At 40.0% G+C, this 20,666-nt stretch overlaps 1 protein-coding gene across 15 annotated transcripts in view; it reads right to left on the minus strand.

Annotated features, from left to right (window-relative positions):
* Nucleotides 1–20,666, minus strand: part of STXBP4 (syntaxin binding protein 4) — a 143,919-nt gene that overhangs the window by 74,214 nt on the left and 49,039 nt on the right. For 14 of the 15 annotated variants that reach the window (XM_037914673.2, XM_037914675.2, XM_037914677.2 and 11 more), the window contains 5 exons: nt 18,703–18,768; nt 8,923–9,099; nt 5,345–5,461; nt 4,023–4,072; nt 1,200–1,333 (listed from right to left, as the gene is read on the minus strand). In XM_037914673.2, the coding sequence (XP_037770601.1) occupies nt 1,200–1,333; nt 4,023–4,072; nt 5,345–5,461; nt 8,923–9,099; nt 18,703–18,768 (544 nt within the window). The remainder of the gene's footprint in view (nt 1–1,199; nt 1,334–4,022; nt 4,073–5,344; nt 5,462–8,922; nt 9,100–18,702; nt 18,769–20,666) is intronic. The other variant, XM_043528425.1, reaches the window with a different exon arrangement.

The following is a 20,666-nucleotide window of genomic DNA, read 5'->3' on the forward strand; positions in this document are numbered from 1 at the left end:
ACAAGCATTCTGTAAAAGGCTAGCTATGATTTATTACATGACATTCAATGAATTGGAGAACACATCCCAGCCACATAAATGAAATCAATTATTATTTCTCTCAATGGAATATGTATGTAATAAACTATTCTGGCATATCTGCCTAAACCTAAGGAGATAGATAATTATTATTATTATGAGTATACCAGGAAAGGAAAAACGCTGCTAATTTTAAAGGCAGCAACGAGCTTCTTGCTCTGGAGATATAGTTATCTATGCCCCAGTCCTATGAGATACTGAGCACCTCCTGAGCAGCCAGAATGGTGAAACAAACAGAAGAGTGGATATAGTAACACAAACAGCACTAAAAATTCCCCAAATCAATTTAACAGAGTAGAAACTTGATAATTTTCTATCAGGCCCTGGACTTGCAGCCCCTACTCAGGTGAATAGGTCTACTGTGATCAGTGCCTCCAACTGCAAAACCTTCTTTGTGCAAAGATTTACAAGTGAGGGCTGAAGTGAAGTCTCACTGAAATCAATGGGAGATAGGCACCTAGGTGGTTTTGAAAATCCCACTAGGTATCTAAATCTGGCCCTTAGGCACTTTGGAAAATTTTACCCAGTAACACACTTGAGATCTTCAAAGTCCTGTACAAACAACTAATTAACCCTTGGGAGGACCAACTTGTAAGGCAGGCATTAGTCTCCTTTTAGAAAAGGGGGAAATGAGGCAGAGGTCTTACAGCAAATCAGCAGCAGAGCTGGGATTACTTTGCAGAAGGTTCCTGACTCCCCAGTCTGGGCCAGACCCTGGCCTCTATTCCGGGGGCTCTGTGCTGCTCTGATGATTAAAAAGTAGCCATAAATGTAACAATGTAACCAGCCCCTGATGACTCTCTCAGCTTGGGGAAATCTTTAAGTGGTACCAATTCACAGAACTGGCATCCATGCCATCCCCTCTCTGCTCTTCCAGCTCATGATTCTATAGTAAATGTAAATGCTACAACTATCTGAACTACTGCAGCAGTTTTCACTGAGGATTTTCCTAGTGGCTATTATGCTCAAATGTGCTCTCTTCTGATGAGCCTACGGTAATGACTGATTAGATTTATTGTTCAGCTGATAACTGCTGAAATATTCCACTCTGAATTGCCAGTCAAAAGGTGAAAGGGAGAAATGCTGTGCGGGGGTGGCGGGTAGAATATATATACACTCACAATCTACTTCCAGAATGGCACGGACAGATTTAGTAAGTTCTTTGGCTTCTGCTGCAAGGGTTGCCGTGACAGTACGTCCATTCCTCCCCAGTCGTGCCAGGAGTGTTTTGGTAGACAATGTGCCTCTTCGGTCACTGGAAGGAACACACAGCAAAGAGATCAACTGTCTATAAGATTACAAGGGAAAATGTTCCTTTTAATAAAATAAAGCAGGCATCCTTTCACCTTGCTGAACACATCTCTCGGTTGGTTTTATTCTCATTCCAGTAACATCAAGAGGAATTATGCTATCAAATTCAGCAGACTTACTGTGACCCTGACAACACCCCAATGTCAGAGGGCAAGAGGCTCCCCAGTTTCTAGCAGTGAGATTCAGCAGAACAGTTCAGTGTACCCCAACTCACTAATGTCATAATCTATATCTTATAGATGTAGGGTAAGGTATCATTGGAAAACTAACAACACACTGATCGTTAATATTCTTGCATAGTGTATGTATGGAAAACCCACAAACGGCCACACAGCTGTGCTGGAAATATGGGACTAAAATGTGTTCAAATCAGACAAATTGGGAAAAACCTGTGTACCATGTCCCTGACAAAGGAAAGGCTGAAGCCTCCATCCAGGTGCAATCATAGTCAATTGGTTATTCATTTGAATATCAGAGGTTGCAGGAACAGATCAACTTGCATTGTAGCAACCACCAGTGGGAGAGGAACCAGCATGGAGCCTTATCCTCCAGACCCATCACTCCTTGCCTGGCATGAACTAATGAACTTTATCTGGTGGTACACCCTTCAAAAGAATGTTTCAAAGGTTCACTGAATTATAAGAGAGTAAAGAACCCGTGTGTTATGCTTCACCTTAGGAGACAAAAGAACTAAGCGATGTGATCTTGTGATGGATCCTGGCTAGTAAAATTTGGAAAGGAGACCTGGGTAAGAGAAACCATATTGAATAAAGACTGTATTTTGCTAGATTAAGTTTTAGTCATTTAGATGCGTGTTTTGACTTTTATTTGCTTGTAGCCATTTCGACCTTTATCCCTTTTATGTGGTATCACTTAACTTATGACCTTTTGCTAATAAATTTGTTTTAGTTTTTACTATGAACCGTTGCAGTGCTGTGTTTGAAGGGAAGGGTATGTTTACCCAGTTAAGTTAATAAGCTGTGATGTACTGTCTCTTTGAAAGAGCAGCAAACTTAATATCCTTTGTGAATGCACAGTGGTAGGGGCTGTGCTTTGCAGAGAAACATCTCTGAAGAACTCGGAAGCTTGAGTTTACTGATTGTTACCAGCTAGGCAAGGTTTGGACCAGCGGAGCCTTGAGGATTTTGACTGGTCAGGAAGACAGAGTGGTACGGCAGGGAGCTGACACGCAGTCTAATCTCTAGCAAAGCTCACTCTCGTTGAGGCAGAGAGTTAACACAGTGGCTCACAGCTCTGGATATCCCCAGCAGTCTGCTACAGTTACCCGAAGGTTATACTGGCTTCCGTACTCAGAATCTCCTATGAAAACAGGGTATACCAACTTAGCAACATTTCATTCTTTACAATCTCTGTTAGTCAAATACAATTCCCATTGACCCAACTGGGATTAGAGCATAAATACATAAGGGTAGAATTTGTTTGCTACTTAACAGGCATCCATTACAGACTGAGAGCTTGATCCTGAAACTATCAGTGACACAAAACCCCTAATAATTTCAGTTAAACAGATTTGACTTTATTAGGAATTTTGCATGAATAAGGTTTGCAGGATAGGGTCCTATTTAGCATTTATTCTTGAACATGAACAAGGAGAAACCTGCCCTGTGAGACAGGATAGTATTATATTGGTATTTTAAGAGGCCAAAGGCTGCTCTAAATCCTGTTGAATACATCTGAGCTGCAACGTGTTTTAATTAAAATAATTCAGTTCACTTTCATAAAGTTTAGATAAATATGGTTTCTCTGATTACAGGCTTGAATGCTTCTTGCTTTGTAACAAAAGCAGGTAGTGCTACTGGAGTTTGCTAGTACAATCCTCACTGTACACAAGGTTAAACCAGTTGCCATATTTAGGATCAGGAAGGAATTTTTCCCTCTGGCAGACAGCCCTCTCCAGCGGCAAGAGGCTATTCCCTCTCCCTCATTGCAAGCATTATGTGGCAGGTAGCTGGTTATTTCATTCGTAAGCTGTTTGATGCAGTGGGCCAAGCGTTTTCTCCCTAGCCCTGTTGGGGGTGGTTTGATGATGTTCTGACATATGTGAATATGGACATTTTTCTTTTATTCCACCTTTGTTGGCAGGGTCCTTGACCACATAAATGGTGCAGGAAGTAACCTTGAAAGTCCTCCTAACCAAATGCTAAACTCTCAGAAGAAACGGAACTAAACAGATGTTGGTGGCACTAACAGTGGTGATGCTACTTATTACTGGACATAGGCGAGAGGCAGTCTCTACCAAAAAGAGTCTTACTCTTTGCATGGGGAAAGAATAAGGTGGAAAGCTGTGGCTAGGGGTATAGTATCTTTGACTGATGCAATCATGGAGATGCCCATAGATGTGCTGGGTATGTTCTGATTAACTGATTTATCTTAAAATTGTTAATGAAAGATGCAGCCCCGAGACCAGTGTTGTGTTTTTATTTCCACTGTTCATAAAAGTGGCATTCAGAACTGCGTGGGAGTATAGAAAGAAAACAGCTAAGGCTTAGTATGAGTTGTTTGGAGCTTCTAAACCTGTCACAAAGGTTTTCAATAATAACATGTATTGCTATATTTCATATCATTTCACCACATTACCTTCAATAAAACAAGCTAAGTTTAAGTTTTCTGACCTTAAATTTGACAAGGGGATGGAGTTGTCTGCTAATACTTCGTGTACAACCTGTTGGCAAACAATCAAAGAAATGAATAGTTAATGTTTTATAAGCTTCACATACTATTTCTGTTGCTTTGTCGTCTACTTAAAGACCTTCTGTCTCCCTGCAAACTTTGTACACACAATTTGTATTCCTAGCCACAGAGAATGAGCTGGGGTCTCAGTTTTCTTCTAACAGACCCTAAATGATTTTTCATGTGGACAATAATCTATCAACCCAAAGCACCTCAGCCACATCTATGCAAATATGAACAATACATTGTAGGACACTTTTCATATGGACTTTACTCTATCTCCCTAACCACAGATCTACTAGTAGAAAGGCTAATTTGCTAAATCAAACATTTTCCTATTGGCAGGCCATTATGTAAGGACTATAAAAAGAGAAATTTTTCAGTCTCCATGGAAGTAAAATTGTAGAGGCAAATAAGGTATATTGCTGAGATATAAAAGATAACAGTTCAAATGACATAATTTTCCCCCTTACGGAACTCTTTTGTATAAGCTGGCTACACCTTTCCCCCATATCTGACATTCAAAAACAAAGTCTGGGAGATTTTCTTATATTAGCAGTCAGCATGGGGGGAAGGAGCTGTAACAATTTTAAGCTGCCTGAAAATTATAACACAAAATCATCCTATTTTCACAGCAATGGGCAACTCAGATCCACGTATGGGGGAGGTAAAGACGAATTGGCCAAGATTCATTAAAACACATCCATGTTGTGTGTATATGATCTATACGTCCATGTTATAAACCTTTCTACTATGTGAAATAAATATATGAGTAGACCACATCCTCGGCTAGTATGAAGTGACACAGCAACATTGACTAACTGGGTCAGTATAAAATGGTGCAGAACAGGCTGAGTTGGATTAAGCGTACAGCAAGCTACAATTCTGTTTTTTTAAACATGTTTTCAACATAACCTCTGTTTACTGATGTATATCTGCCTCTTAATATTGCAAATGGGCATCATTTTACCATTTCCAGGTAAAGAAACTTGACCTCTAAATGTTAAGATCATAGGTTTTACTGCACAAACAAAAGAATGCTTGTTACAATTAGGCACACAGTAACATTCAAAGGTCTCAAAAATCCCTACATGGAATTCTGCCTTAGCTCGTATTTCAGCAGGTTGTATAAGCTGTGAATGTTTTTTTCAAACTAGAGTTTTACACATTCATGCTTAATTCATCATATTTATCTCTTAGATATATTAACACACATCTTTTCCCAAATAAAACGTTGCTGGAGACCACAGTGCAAAAAAGTTACCTCTACAAATTGCAGCAGTTTTGCAGTGGCCACCTCAAAGGTTTTCCTAGCCGATTCTGATTTCCGTAGCTGGCAGTCAAGCACAGTAATTCTCTTTCTCAAATCTTGAACACTATCCTGTGGAAGAAATTCAGTCAATACTATCTAATTAATTTCAAGACTTCATTTTATTTATCCTATTTGTCATTTTTCTCCCTTTTTGAGTGAACGGTGAAGGTGAGGGGGTTGTCTCTCCAAATTTTAAGGAAAGAGGAAGAAGGGAACAAATACTGTTTTACCAAAATGGATCCTGAAGGCCCTAGAATTGCCTAAAAAACGCACATGATGTTTAAAATAAAATCTGCATTCAGAACTTCTTGAGAGATACTGTAGATTTTAAAAGGACGTCCCCTCAATGCTTTCCTTGCATCCCTAGTGTAGCACTCTTTATCTCTTCCATGTCCAAGTAATTGAGGGCTTATTTACATGAACAATTAGTTCACAGCAAACTGAGGTGTGACTGTACCCCATACTGGCCTGCTGTGGACAAACTCCCTGCTGATGTGTGTTAACAGTTCGATACAGCGCTTTGAGGACTAGATCGAAGCGCTCTAACAAACTATTAACACAACAGCAGGGTGCACAAGGACAGTTGGTCTGTGGCAGGTTAGTGCACGGTAGATTCACACCCCAGCTTGGTGTGAACTAATTGTTCACGTAGACAAGCCCATGCTCTGTATTCTACAAGTCCTTAACTTTAGATCTCAGAGTGAAACAGTTGAATCAGAAGTTTTAGAAAGTGTCTGCTTCAGCTGTTCATGGGACATGCATGTTGGGAATCAGGCTCCTGCTGCTATCAAGGTGCTGTTGACAGACTGCAACCACCATTTCTTTTTTTAAAACCATTTTTTTTTTTGTTCTTTTAGAAAGGGCACCAGCTTGGGGCTGGATGCCTCAGCAGTCCACAGTGCTGATTTGATCATGGTGGGAAGCCATGTTCTCCATTCCTTTTCTGATAAATTGCTGTATCAGAATTATTTTAAAACTCTGAATTAAACTGTTTTTTGTTTTATGTTTAACTACTACATGAGGATCTCACCAAAGCAACTAATAACTCTATGACAGGCCTTGAACAGTTAAACCGCTCCGATTTTTCTACATACATACGTGTAACACATCATTCAGTATTTGTTACATGTCCCCCTTCGCGCCTGATCCACAGAGGATAAGAGTCTGGTACAGACCCATCAAGAGGCTGGCTCTTTAGCTCTAAAGGGTTCAATCTCTGGCGGTGTTGGACAAGATGGAGGCCACAATGTATACATGGGAACATTTGTTTCCTCAATCTGTGTGCTAGGCAGAGGATTAGGAGCAAAATACCTCCCAGTAAAAGGGAAAGAAAATGCCACTCTCTACAAAAACTAAGGTTGACATTACTGTAGGTGCACTTCTCTTGAAGCCCATCACCTGAATACAACCTACTATAAGATTTGCAACTACTAAAAAGTGCTGTTACTATTAACTATATCTTTATTGAAAGCAAACACACACACACACAGTTTTATGTGGCAAAATCCCCATTATTCTGAATATCAGAAAGTCTGCTTGATTAGAAAGTTTCTTTTCTGTAATGTATATTGCACTGTTCATTACTGGAAAAGGAGATGCTAAGCCTACTTAGGGAAGATTTTATTAAGTACAGCCAACTGCTACTGCTTTACTAAGTACAGTTTTGGTTTCCCTGGCTTACAGATGTTATCAAAAGACAAAGTGGAGCAAACCTCTTCTTCACATACTGTACCTAAAGAAACAAGGTGAACTGATCAATATCTCTTACTTACACTACCAGTTGCATAAATTAAATTTAGAAGAGCACTTCAAAGTATGCTACTTAAGAGACCTTATTCTCTATTGCCTTGCTCCTTGTACAACCACTTACACAAAGTGGGAGTAAAAGGCTACCAAACTGTAATAGTAACGTTTTACACCAACTTATTTTTTAAAAATCTATCAAGTTTATTACGGTAATGCCAAAGGACCAGCCAAGAATGAGGCCTAATCGTGCTAGGCACTGTACCAACACAGACTAGTAGACAGTCTCAGCCCTGGACAGCTTCCAACTCTGCACGAGTACAAGGGTTTAATCCCGCATCTGTTGCAGTAAATGGGAGTGTTACCTCTAAACAAGATGGGTGGAGGATCAGGCCCCAAGTCAGATTTTTGAAAGCACTCAAGTCCAGATTTTCAAGCATTCATCTGCGACCAGATTTTCAAGGAAGTTTAGCACCCAACATGCATCAGTGTGCTGAGCGTAACTGAAAATCTGGACACTTATTTTGTGCTTAAATGGGAGCTGCGCTCTTTTCAAAATCTGGGCCTAAGTGATTGCACGAAGAGTGCGCAAGGCAGTGAAGTATTAGGTCCATGCACTTTATAGCTCTTGTAACATAGTTTTAACTTTTTAATATTGAACTAATTCTCACATTGAAAATTTCAGCAGGCCACCCTTATTTTAAATGATTGGACATATCCATTTTTTTCATGAGCAAACTAGATAACTACACACACAAATGCCAATTATTATTGTTACTATTTTTTAATCTGTATTACCGTAAAGCCTAAGAGCCCTACTCATGGACCAGCACACTGCTGTTCTAGGAGATGAATGAACAAACAGAACAAAAAGGCAGTCTCTGTCCCAAAGAGCTTACAATCTAAGTATAAGACAAGAGACAACAGATGGATATAGACAGACAACAGGGAAGTACAAAGAAACAATGAACAATATATGTCAGCATGAAAATGGATTCCCAGTTATGGAGGTTCATTAAAAATTGTCCCAAACTGTTTTATTTCTGAATTGGTCTCTAAAAATCATTGGGGATAATATGGTGGCTTCGAATGTGAGGCTCATTTGTACAACCTTTTTCATTTAAAAAACGAATAAATAAGATTGAGGTCACACTAATGTTGTTAGTGTCTTTCAAAAAATTAAGTGGAGTAAATTTGAATTTATTCAAGAATAGTCCTGAATTTTATATTATTATTATTTGTGCATCACTGAGAAACAGGCTAGAAATACTAACAATACGCCAAGTGTAAACAACAAACGCACTTACTGAAGATACATCTACATTGATTTAAAACAGAAACCAGGAAAAAGCTGAAACTGAACATGTGTGAATTTGCTTAGGAATCTAAAATATCTTTCAATCTCTCAGACTTCCTTGAAAGCTTTAATCAACCACAAAAATGCTTTTTCTTTGCCTCAATTTTTATGACATATATTAATAAATTTTAAAACAAAACAGAAAACCAAGATATTCAGTGTTTTATACTTTAATGCTTGAGATGTGCCATATTGACCAATGACCCAAATAAGCTTCTGGCTCTTGTTTTTCCAGCCTAAAGATATCTAGATAAAGGAAGGCTCGTAGCCTTCACATTGCCCCCTTCACTATGCATCATTCCAGTTATTGAATAATACAAGAAAAAACAGTGACCTACTTTAGAAGAGCAGATGAAAAGAAAATGAAAACAGGATACATGACAACAGCAAGGAAACCATGGTAACTATGAGCGATGACTGTTCTGCTTACTTTATTTTGGCCGGAATGGTCAGTGAGCTGAGCCTTCAGCTCTGTAATTTCAGCCTCTAATAGGCGGATTATTTCTTCATAATCCATCTCCATTCCACGAGCCTGCCTCTGTGCAGCTTCTGCAAGATGAATCCTACTTCGCAGGGCTCTTGCCTCTTCCACTGCTGCCTTGGCTTCCTATAAAATACAATCAAAGTGAACAATTCTCTGATTTAGGTCAAATATTTCTTTTGGCAAGGACTTAAATTTTGGGATTGATGATTAGAGAGTTCCATTTTTTCTTTTTAAAATTTGTGGTGTGAAAATAAGGGGGAAAGGTGTTTAAAAGAGAGAGAAAGCAGAGAGAGAGAGAGAGAGAGAATTTTAACAACTGTAAAGTAAGACAGCCCTTTCCTTGACATTTAACATTTTAATGGACTGTATTCAACAAAAAATAATTTTCAGTTTCTACAGCAAATGAGACCAACAAAATCTAAAGAAATCATGACCACCAAACCAGGTTCTCAGCTCTAGTACACTGGTATAAATCCAATGGAGGTAAAAGTGATTGAACACCAGCGTATCTGACATTCATAGTGAAGCCCACCATCTCCATACCAGGGGAAAGCCTCCAAATAAGTACAGGTATCTGGTTTTCTTATTATTGCCTGAATCCAGTGAATCAGTCCATAAGTTTCCACAGCATTTTTTGTATGAATTATTAACCTTGGTGTCCTGGCCAAATTAAATTCCTTTAAAAATGTATTGCTTTTTGTTTCTTTAAGGTTCTTGCATTCAACTCTTTACGCCTGTATTATTTAAGGAGAGCTTTCTATATAGGAGCCATAGAAAAAAAGAGGAAAGTAGACATAGGAGAAGGCAGGGGAAATTTTATGGTATTTTTTCAAATAAAAAACATTTGCAAACTTTTTAAAATCAGGGTAGATAAATTATTCCCTGCTTACAAAAACAGCTGTGAAAGAATGTAACAGTTACAAAACTTCAACATAGAGAAGTGTGGAAGTTCTCAGTTAAGTTTGTCACTGAATATTAATTCACATTAACTTCTGTTAATTTGTAAATTGAGTATTGTTAAACTAAGAGCCTAATCCTGCAAATCTTTACTCATGCAAGTAGTTTCACAGACTTGAGGGGGACTACTTACTTACACACATGATTAACTGTTTGAAGGACTGTGCCCTAATTTACAAATTATACATTTTTTTCTGTATTCACCACCACCCCATAGAACCATGAACCTGCTTCTCCTCTTACATTGGTGGAAATCAGCAGTTACACTGAAGTGAATGGAGTTACACCAACACAAAAACCATGGTCAGAGAGAAAAGAATCAGGCTCTATGCCTATTTTCTGGCTGAAGCCAGGAACAAACAGCAGAGCTAACAATTGAAGACTCCATTCAAAGTCAAAGCTCTCTCAGAGGAGTCCCTTCTTAGGGCCCAGATCCAGGCCTTTCCACTGAGTTCCATGGGAGTTGGATCAGACCCTCAGTCCTCCATTCACAATCAAGTTGGCAGAATCATCATTTTTGTGCTGTAAACAAAAAATGAAACGTGGTATTTTGAGGTTTCCAATGAGGGAATCCTTTTAAATTTCCCTTAAGGAATTAGGATTAACCCCGTGATTGTCTGATGTTCACTTCACAGATCAGTAGCCACAGATGCAGTCTGCTACTGAATCAAGCCTTCAGATGCAATGAAATACTTTATGCTGTTGTGGGTTGCTCCTAATTAAACTTCAGCGTTTTGTGTAGCATGTGTAGATGAAATAGGCAGTTCAGTGAATCCTATTCAGAACAAAGATTATCTAGCTACATATATACATTATCTCTTCATTTAAAAGTAAACCAGCTTTATAAAAATACAGATGTAACAAAAGGGATAAATCATAGAGAGAGAGGAGATAGTAAATCTATATCTAGTTTTGTGGCCAAATCTGGTGCAAAATAGATCAAAATATATTATTTTCTCCTTTCTTCATTAGCAATACTCTGTACTTCTGTAGCACCTTTTATGTCAAAGAAGCTATGGAAAGAGTAGTTAAGCCTCATAATACCCTTTTATTATTACTAGATCCATGAGGAAACTGAATGACAGAAAAGGTAAATGAGTTGCCCAAGATTTAACTTTTGCTAAAAGTTCCCACAGCACATTTTGTAAGAAAAGGTGTGCACACCTTGGTGTCCTGTTCATGGCAATGATAGGATTCCATCAAAAAGTTTTTATGACTTTTCAAGTGGATTCAATACTCTTCTTCACTCTCAATCCTAAACTGCTGTGCTGTGTTGCTGTGCACTATTCATCAGCCACTATCCTTCCCACCACAGTGGTGAGTAAATAGATTCCAATATATTACACAAGGTTTTAGCTATATTTCTGCAGGAGTTTTGTCACTGATTTCTATGAGAATATTAATCTGTGGATCAGTCTGCAAAGGGCTTTGGGATGCAATTCCTATTGAAAGTCAACAAGAGCTGGGATCTAACTCCTCTGAAAATCCTTGGTCCCCAAGGGCCTGTTTCCCAAGGGTCAGTCCAAGGACCAATCCTATTCAACTTATTCATAAATGATCTGGAGAAAGAGGTAAACAGTGAGGTGGCAAAAATACTAAACATAGTTAAGACCAAAGTAGACTGTGAAGAACTTCAAAAAGATCTCACAAAACTAAGTGATTGGGCAACAAAATGGCAAATTAAATTTAATGTGGATAAATGTAAAGTAATGCATATTGGAAAAAAATAACCCCAACTATACATACAATATGATGGGGGCTAATTTAGTTACAACTAATCAGGAGAAAGATCTTGAAGTCATCATGGATAGTTCTCTGAAGACATCCACGCAGCGTGCAGCAGCAGTCAAAAAGCAAACGGGATGCTAGGAATCGTTAAAAAAGGGATAGAGAATAAGATGGAGAATATCTTATTGCCCTTATATAAATCCATGGTACGCCCACATCTTGAATACTGCGTACAGATATGGTCTCCTCATCTCAAAAAAGATATACTGGCATTAGAAAATTTTCAGAAAAGGGCAACTAAAATGATTAGGGGTTTGGAACGGGTCCCATATGAGGAGAGATTAAAGAGGCTAGGACTTTTCATCTTGGAAAAGAGGAGACTAAGGGGGGATATGATAGAGGTATATAAAATCATGAGTGGTGTGAAGAAAGTGAATAAGGAAAAGTTATTTACTTGTTCCCATAATATAAGAACTAGGGGCCACCAAACGAAATTAATGGGTAGCAGGTTTAAAACAAATAAAAGGAAGTTCTTCGTCACTCAGCGCACAGTCAACCTGTGGAACTCCTTGCCTGAGGAGGTTGTGAAGGCTAGGACTATAACAGGGTTTAAAAGAGAACTGGATAAATTCATGGAGATTAAGTCCATTAATGGCTATTAGCCAGGATGGGTAAGGAATGGCGTCCCTAGCCTCTGTTTGTCAGAGGGTTGAGATGGATGGCAGGAGAGAGATCACTTGATCATCACCTGTTAGGTTCACTCCATCTGGGGCACCTGGCATTGGCCACTGTCAGTAGACAGGATACTGGGCTGGATGGACCTTTGGTCTGACCCAGTATGGCCATTCTTATGTCCCTCAGGTAGGCAGGTCCCAGGCCATTAAGAGTACATCTAAACTGAAATAAAAGACCTGAAGAAGAGCCATGGCTGTCCCAGGTCAGGTGACTCAGTCTCACAGGGCTTGGGCTGTGGGGCTAAACACTGCTGTGTAGATGTTCAGGCTTGGGCTGGAGCCTGAGCTCTGGGACCCCGCGATGGGAACTTATGCCTTGGTTAGTGGCACTGGAAAAAAAATTCCGGTAAGTTTCTGCATCCTTGCAAGCCCCCACCCAATTTTCAGACCAGCCTGGGTTTGATCATATAAGCAACTTAATCTGTACCAAGCCATCTTCCCGAGTGACGATGAGGAGACCTAGCAATGGAAAACATGGCCACGTTGGCCTGGGTAAATCTTAACTCAGTTTAAAAAGCTTATTATTTGATCAGTGAACATTGGAATTAGGACTTTAAGTAGCTCATGTGTTCATCTGGCTGCCAGCAATAAGAATTATATTACAGCTCCAGCAGCAGTTCAGGGCAGTGGTTGTTTCTGTACCCACAAGCATTGTTGATGTTTGTATATACATGCATACCTAGACCTTTTGGGCTGTTTACAAAGTTCACAGAGTTTTTTTACTACTGTGTGGCTTGAAAGTCAGAATCCTAGAGGCAGTTCCCTTTTAGATACTTTTTATGTATTGTACTATACTGGGCCAGGTCCTCAGCAAGTGTAAATTACGACAGTTCCACTGAACCCCATGGAGCTACGCTGATGTACACTAACTATTTAGGGTGAAATCCTCACTACGGCTCCAACCTCTTTACACATTTAAAAGGGCCAGAGTGGCATAAAGTAGCCCTAAAGCCACATTTCTGATGGGAGGGGGGAGGATTATGTTGAACATAACCATATGGCTTCCTTCTGAGGGTCCCTTCACAAGCCCTGGGTGTGCTGGAGCCGTGTGCAGAAGGGAAGTGTCAGGAGTGGGGTTGCAGCATATAGTACTACACAGATTCCAAGCAGCGTTAAGGCCCGTGGGACAGCAAAGGACAGATTGCCAAAATTTACACAGGCCTCTAGGACTGTCTAAATTATACTGGAGAGCTTTTGGAGCCCTTGAAGCAAATTGGGATCAGAAGGGCATAATGGTGACTTAAAGAAACGTTAGCTCCCTCTCCCATCGGGCTGTCAGTTCTACGCTGTGCTTTAATCTCATCCCTAGGTTTTTACATGTACAGACATACCAATATTAACATAATTAATAAGGATGTCTCGCTTTAACTGGAGTTATTCTTAGCCAATAACTAATGTACGTTAAAATACATCAACAGTTCTACCATTAAAAGTTTGGGAATAAGTTTGAACAATTTAAACATTTTAAAATTCCTTAGTTTTCCTCAGAAAACAACTATTTAAGTTCTCAACAATAAAAATAAGAAACATGTTTTCCTTCTTGGTTTTAAAAATGAGAGTAATAAACAATTCTATAAAGGCAGTAACACACTGCAAAGAGAGGCATTCCTGAAGCAATAAAAGCTGCCCTTATATCCCTACACAGCTCCATGGGTACTGCTGAAAGCTCCTTTTCTGCCCTGCAGCCTTCTGATTAATATCTTCAGATGGCAGGAGTTTGAAATAGCTTGGTTAGCAATAAGGAACAAAAGGTGATAAGGGACAGATGTAATTATTCAAATCTTAAAATATTTTTGTAAGTGCCCAGAAGAAAAGTGTTTGAAAATATATTTAAAAAAATCAAAGTCTCAGAATCTATGTTTCTAATGTCTCTTTCTAACACCTGATACATACCGGTACAAGGAAAAGGAGTACTTGTGGCACCTTAGAGACTAACCAATTTATTTGAGCATGAGCTTTCGTGAGCTACAGCTCACATCCGATGAAGTGAGCTGTAGCTCACGAAAGCTCATGCTCAAATAAATTGGTTAGTCTCTAAAGTGCCACAAGTACTCCTTTTCTTTTTGTGAATACAGACTAAAATGGCTGTTACTCTGATACCGGTACAGTTACCTGTGCCTGCACCCACGTATTACAATTAGGGTGACCAGATAGCAAGTGTGAAAAATCGGAACGGGGGTGGGGAGTAATTGGCACCTATACAAGAAAAAGCCCCGAATACCAGGACTGTCCCTATAAAATCAGGACATCTGGTCACCCTAATTATGACAGCCTAGAATTTACCAAGTGAATGATTTTCCCTCCTCCTACAGGCGAATGATTGGCCAAGACAGGGTAAAACATTTCAGTTTTGGATTGATCACTACTTTACTGTTTCAGGTCATAACACTGAACTTTTAACAATGCTTAAAACAACTTTTATAAACTCAGCCTGGGAGAAGGTTTTAGCAAGTGAAAGATCAAAGGTCATTGCGATAGCACGGAGACCTGCCTGCTAAATAGTTGTTTTTGAAAATAATTAATTTAAGTATGTAGATGGCTATTCTCATTGATTAACAAGGAGAAGGAGGTGCTTCCAAATTATATATACTCACCATGGCAGTACTTAACCGTAGGCAAGCATTTATAGCATCTACTCCAACAACTATGATATTTTATTTATTCATGGAAAGATTATATTATAGGAAGAATCTAATCTTATATTATCTACAGGAAAACTCTAATCTTTCGTCATTCTGTGCTATACACATTCATTCTATATACAGATACAGAATGACTGAATATTGGAGCCTTCTCTCAGCCAGGGAGGCAATTAATGGAGGTATGTTTTGGGTACACTCTTTATGATAAATGACCAGTTCAACTGAACTTCGATTACATCAATGATTTAAGACAATAGCATTTCTCTGAACATCAGTTTAATTATTGCTCTTTCATCTAGTTAATTGGAAAACTTTGGAGGGCATAACAGACCAAAAGGTCAAGGGAAAAGCTGCCATGTCTCATGGATTTGCTGTGTGGTACAAGATTCCATTTATAAAAGTCCCTAAATACATACATAAACAGCTCATATGCCAAGAATGGTTTAATAGCTAGGGACTGTTCTTCAGTTGCCTTTGACAAAAGGAAATGGACACACACCAAATGCTAATGAGCATTCAAGTTGTGACTTTTTCTTTTAAGGATAAGTAGATTTCATTATTATACAGAAACCCCTTCCTTTATAATCCCTTTGTATCTATGTATTGCAGGAGTCTCATGTTGAACTGATAATACCCAACTGATAAGCCGAAACGACGCAGCATTTTTAGACTATGACTTCATTGCAAAAAAGATGCGTTTCTTGATGTAAAATCCTAGTGAAGACATGGCACTTTAGGTTTACTTCAACGTAGCTAGTCAAGGTGAAAACCATCAAGGTACCATCAAGGTACAAACTGCCTGTGTCCAATGACTCCAACAGGATTTTACATTTAAACAGCTCTCTCAATGTAAAACGCATACCTTTTTCCCCAGTGAAGGCCTAACCACAGAGTTCTAGAGAGGGAGCTTGGTTTTCAATCTTCTGCACTTAAATCTGGCAACCAAATTATACATTTCAGTGTTCAAATTGTTGGCTAGGGCCCACCCAGTCCTAAAACATACCGAGCACCTCTTGTGAAGTTCTGAGCATCCTCAATGCGCAATACCTCACAAGGGCCTTGATTCAGCAAAGCACTCGACCACATGCTTAACTCCATCTGTATTCAGCAAAGCACGTAAACGCTTACATAAAGTTGAGCATGCACTAAGTGCTTTGCTGATTTAGGGTCAGGAAGCATTCTGCAGCTTGCAGGATCAGACACTGAAGCATCCAAATACATGTTTTAGATGGGTAAGCATCAACTCTGGTGGGTATTCAAGTAGAAAGGCCAAATTTGAAGACTGAACAGAGCGTCGACCAGATCTGTGAGTAGCCTGGCTTTTTACAGTTTGAGTCTCAGTCAATCTCAAACAATGAATTTCAATATTAATTGAAATGCAGATGTGTGTGTTTGCTTAGAATATATATAATGGAAAAATACATAAAATAATATAAAATATACTTAAAATATGAACGGAAGTAAATATTTCTATAAGTAAATGTTTCAAATATGTTGAAACGTTCCATGATTTAATTATTGCTCTTTGATTTTACTGGCTGTGTCCTTTTCAGTAGCCATTACTTAAAGTTCAGCTGGGAAAACCCTATTGTTCAGCACCAGGAGGCCTGAACTTTTCGCTGCAAAGCTCACCTTCAAAATTACGTGATGACAATGCAGACAGAGAAATAAATACATGAGGGCCTCATGTGGTAGCAATGGGCATTGCTACCACTAAAAATACTAAGCACATGCATTTCTGTAGCTTAAGTGCCTACAGTAAAAAACAAAAAACCCTGACAAATAGTAAAGTCAAAGAAGTATGAATCTAATCCCAAAATAAGAACAGAAGAGAAATGTTTAAAAATTCTTCATTTGGAACAGAAGACCTGCTGCAGTCAGCAGGCACGACAGGAACTTACACACAGCATGCAAGTAAGCAGTATGGCCCTGAGGATGTCACCTGGGCTGCAGCTCTGTGCTGACTGGACCACAGGTTGAGAACCACTGGTCTATACGGATAGCTGTGAGCAAGCCTTCCAGATCACATAGACTTGCATTAGAAGGGCTTGAGCTAGCAGTAGTAGGGCTTCAGCTAATGTGCTAAAAATAGCAATGTTGACATTCCAGCTCTGGCTCTCAAGCCTAGACGGTCCGATGGGCTTGAAAGCCCGAATTTCTGCCCAAGGTGAAACATCCATGTTGTTACTTCTAGCGCGCTAGCTTGAGCCCCACGAATGCGAGTCTGTCTACTTGGGCTGGGAGACTCGTTCACAGCTGCAGCGTAGACATTCTCTTAGATGCTATGAAGGTAAGGATGTCAGTGGTATGTCCACAGTAGAACTTTCACTGTTGCTAGCACGAGTGCTGCAGCAACAGAGAGAGATTTCCCTAAACCTCAATATAAGCAAGGTCCAGGAGTCAGTTCTTCTAACTGGTAACAGCAGTACTAGAAATCCTAAAAATGGCATCAGCAGAGATCACTGGAGTGTACTTAAATAGCTATGACCTCCCCACAACCTCCATGCCCATCTGTCCCCTACACATCAGTGCTCAGGTCAGTGTGAGCAGAGTTTTGCTCACTTTGCTCAATACTGTGCATGTCTTTGCATTGCCTCTACTTGGCTACCTGGGCCTCCTCTCTCTCTCCTCATTATCTCCCTCAAACATTAGGTCTTTCCAGGAATCTCATAGACTTTAAGATCAAAAGGGATCACTGTGATCATCTAGTCTGACCTCCTGCACATTGCAGGTCACAGAACCTTTCCTACCTTGTTTTCCTCCCACCTGTCATGCCCTCCGCATCCTCCCTTGATTGGACTTCGTGCAATATCTTATTTTTGAAGGCTCTTGGGGTAGAGATCTTCTTACACTTTGGGCAGGATACTGGTCTTCACTATGGCCCCTTTATGTTCAAAAGTTTGAAAGCAGCACCTTTTAAACCAACTTAACCCTTTATGCTTCTGAGTCTATTTTTGTATTTTAATGAAAACTTTGTCATTACTGCTACCACTGAAGAATCAATACAGCTAAGGGAGAGGGTTCTTTTTGGCTTAGCGTACAATTTTGCTTTTTATGATGAGCAAAGTTCTCATTGCAGAATTCTTATTTCTACTAACAATCGTCTGTACGACTCACAAAAATACAACTGGATTTTCTTACCCCAGGTTGAATATTTAGCACTTGCAGTTAGAGATTATTTTATAACTTGAGAAAACTGAGCAAATCTCAAATATAAATCACAGGGAATTAATGTGGCATTTACCACTGGAATTTTTGCTGCACTTTAAATTACATTTTAACCATCTTCACCAGAGTTCATGAAAAAGCAGACAGAAAACATAAAGGGCTAACACTCTGTATGACACTCTGGGAATTACCTGCTCAATCACTATTTGAAGATAATGGGAGATGTGCTGTGAACATCTGCCCCGGTATCCCTCATTTGCTCAAGCAAAAATATTTCCATCTGTAGGGTCTGATTCTTCACTCTATCATATTACTTTTATGTTAGTGTAACTCCAATGAAGTGAAATCAGTGTAGCGGAGGGGAAAACCATAATAAAGCGCACAAATAATTCCACCCTCTCCCCTGCACAAAAAAGCTATTATTTAAAAAACTCTTCAGAATCACATTAGGGCAATAAGATATTAATAAGAGATTAGAAAACCCCACAACAACATACTTGTTTCACAGTTTGTAGCTCCTCTGTTAACAGTTTTCGTAGACCTACTGATTCAGACAATTCTTCCTGTTAACAGAAACAGTGACTAATTATTTATGCAGCAGCAAAATGATATCCATGGAATATGGACAGGTACTATGTTCTAGCTACAACACTCAACACAAATAAATGATTACCTTAGTAAAGACTGGGACCAGACCAAATCTTAATCTCTAAAGCAGTGATCCTTAACAGGGGGCCCCCTGGGCCAAATGTGGCCCACCCAAGGCTTCTTGTGTGGGCCCGCCAGCCAGTGCTTAATTTGAGCCGGGGCTTGGCAGTTCGTAATCCTGGCACGTCTAGACTTGCTGCATCAGTTACTGGTCCTGGCGTGGGCAGCAGGAGGCTCATGCTGGTCACAGTGTGCCCTTTCACTGCTGGGGCTCCAGCGCCCTTGCTTCGCTATGCCCTTGTGCAAGGCCAGCAGCACACGGAGCCTGCCAAATGCCCAGTGGGTGCAGCTATGGCTAAACAGGCACAAGCTGAGCTCCTGCTTCCTGGGCAGCGAGTCATTTGGGGTTGGGGCCACCACCGCCTGGCAGTGCTCACTTGGCTTCTTGGGTGGGGGCTCCGATGAGAAGTCCACTGCGCCCTGGAAGACCCAGAAGGGGCAGAGACTCCACATTGCTGGCAGCGAGGCAAGAGGTGAGGCATCAGGAACTGGGGAGGTGACTGTGCAGTCAGGACACAGCAGGGGGAGCTGAGCACCGGGGCAGAAGGGAGGCCCTCTGGCAGGGCTCCACCGTGGGAGGCAGATCAGGTGCACAAAGCAGTCTGAGCAGGGTGCTCAAGATGCATCAGCTCTGTGCTCCAGCCAGAGGGCGCTGACCCCACCATGATGCCTGCAATCCCAGCTGCTAGAGGCCCCCTGCTTATTCTGTCCCATGCAGTGGACCTGTCCCAGGAGTAGGTGAGAACTGGGCCTGATCCTGGACCCCCTTGTGTGAAGGGTGGGGTGCTCTTTCCCCGCCATGGATATTCCAGTTGGGCAGGTACCCTAATCTGGGCATAGAGCAGAGAGATCCAGGTTCAGGTGGTGGGGACTGCCGCCCCTTTGTATGGGAGCAATGCATCAGGCAGGGGAGAAAATTAACACTCACCCCCTCTTGCCCTGCCAGCATTGAGAGAACAATGGGGATGGCTGGGGGGGCAGGGCTGCTCTCCCATGTCCCCTGCCCATTTGGAAATCAAAGCACAGGTAATAATGTTGATTAATAAACTTTGTTAAAAGATAGAAATACTAATACTTATGTTGCAATCAAGGCCTTTATTTAGTGGCAGCTAAATTTTTTATTTTCTTAGCCTTCTGTTCCAATGGCCCACCTCTTGGCATAAAATTCTAAAATTGGCCTACGGGTAGATCTAATTGAGTATCACTGCTCTAGAGGTTATTTTTTAGATAGTCTAGTGGTTTTTTAGTTCATTTATTCCTTTAGCTTTCTTGAATAGTTCTTGAGAATTATGACACATACACTTATTTAATATAATATCTATACATTTAAAATATAATACAATTTTGTTGTAGTATTTTTCTTTATATAGAAGAGTAGACAAAGATTATTTTTTATAGCTTTGGCAAACTTCTGTGAGGCATAAGAACATATTTAGAAAACACAATGTAATTTATTGTATTGATTTGTAGACATTTCTTTAAAATTCTATTTAATTTTTCAAGAAAACAACAGAAACATCCTTCACATTTTACTTCATTTACCACTATTGTGTAATATATGTAAAGTTATTTTTCCATTAAATCTTTGACCATTTTTTCCAATCATTCTGAAAACACTGGAGGTGTGCTAGATTTCCATTTTCAGAGAATTAGATGTTTTGCCACTAACAGAGATGTCAGTATCCATTTTCTTGCTTTTCACAGGGAAACTGTTCTTCTACTAATTCCAGTAGAGAGATTTTTGCAGAAGAAC

Source organism: Chelonia mydas, chromosome 14 (assembly GCF_015237465.2).
Source record: "Chelonia mydas isolate rCheMyd1 chromosome 14, rCheMyd1.pri.v2, whole genome shotgun sequence".
Classification (NCBI taxonomy): Eukaryota; Metazoa; Chordata; order Testudines; family Cheloniidae; genus Chelonia; species Chelonia mydas.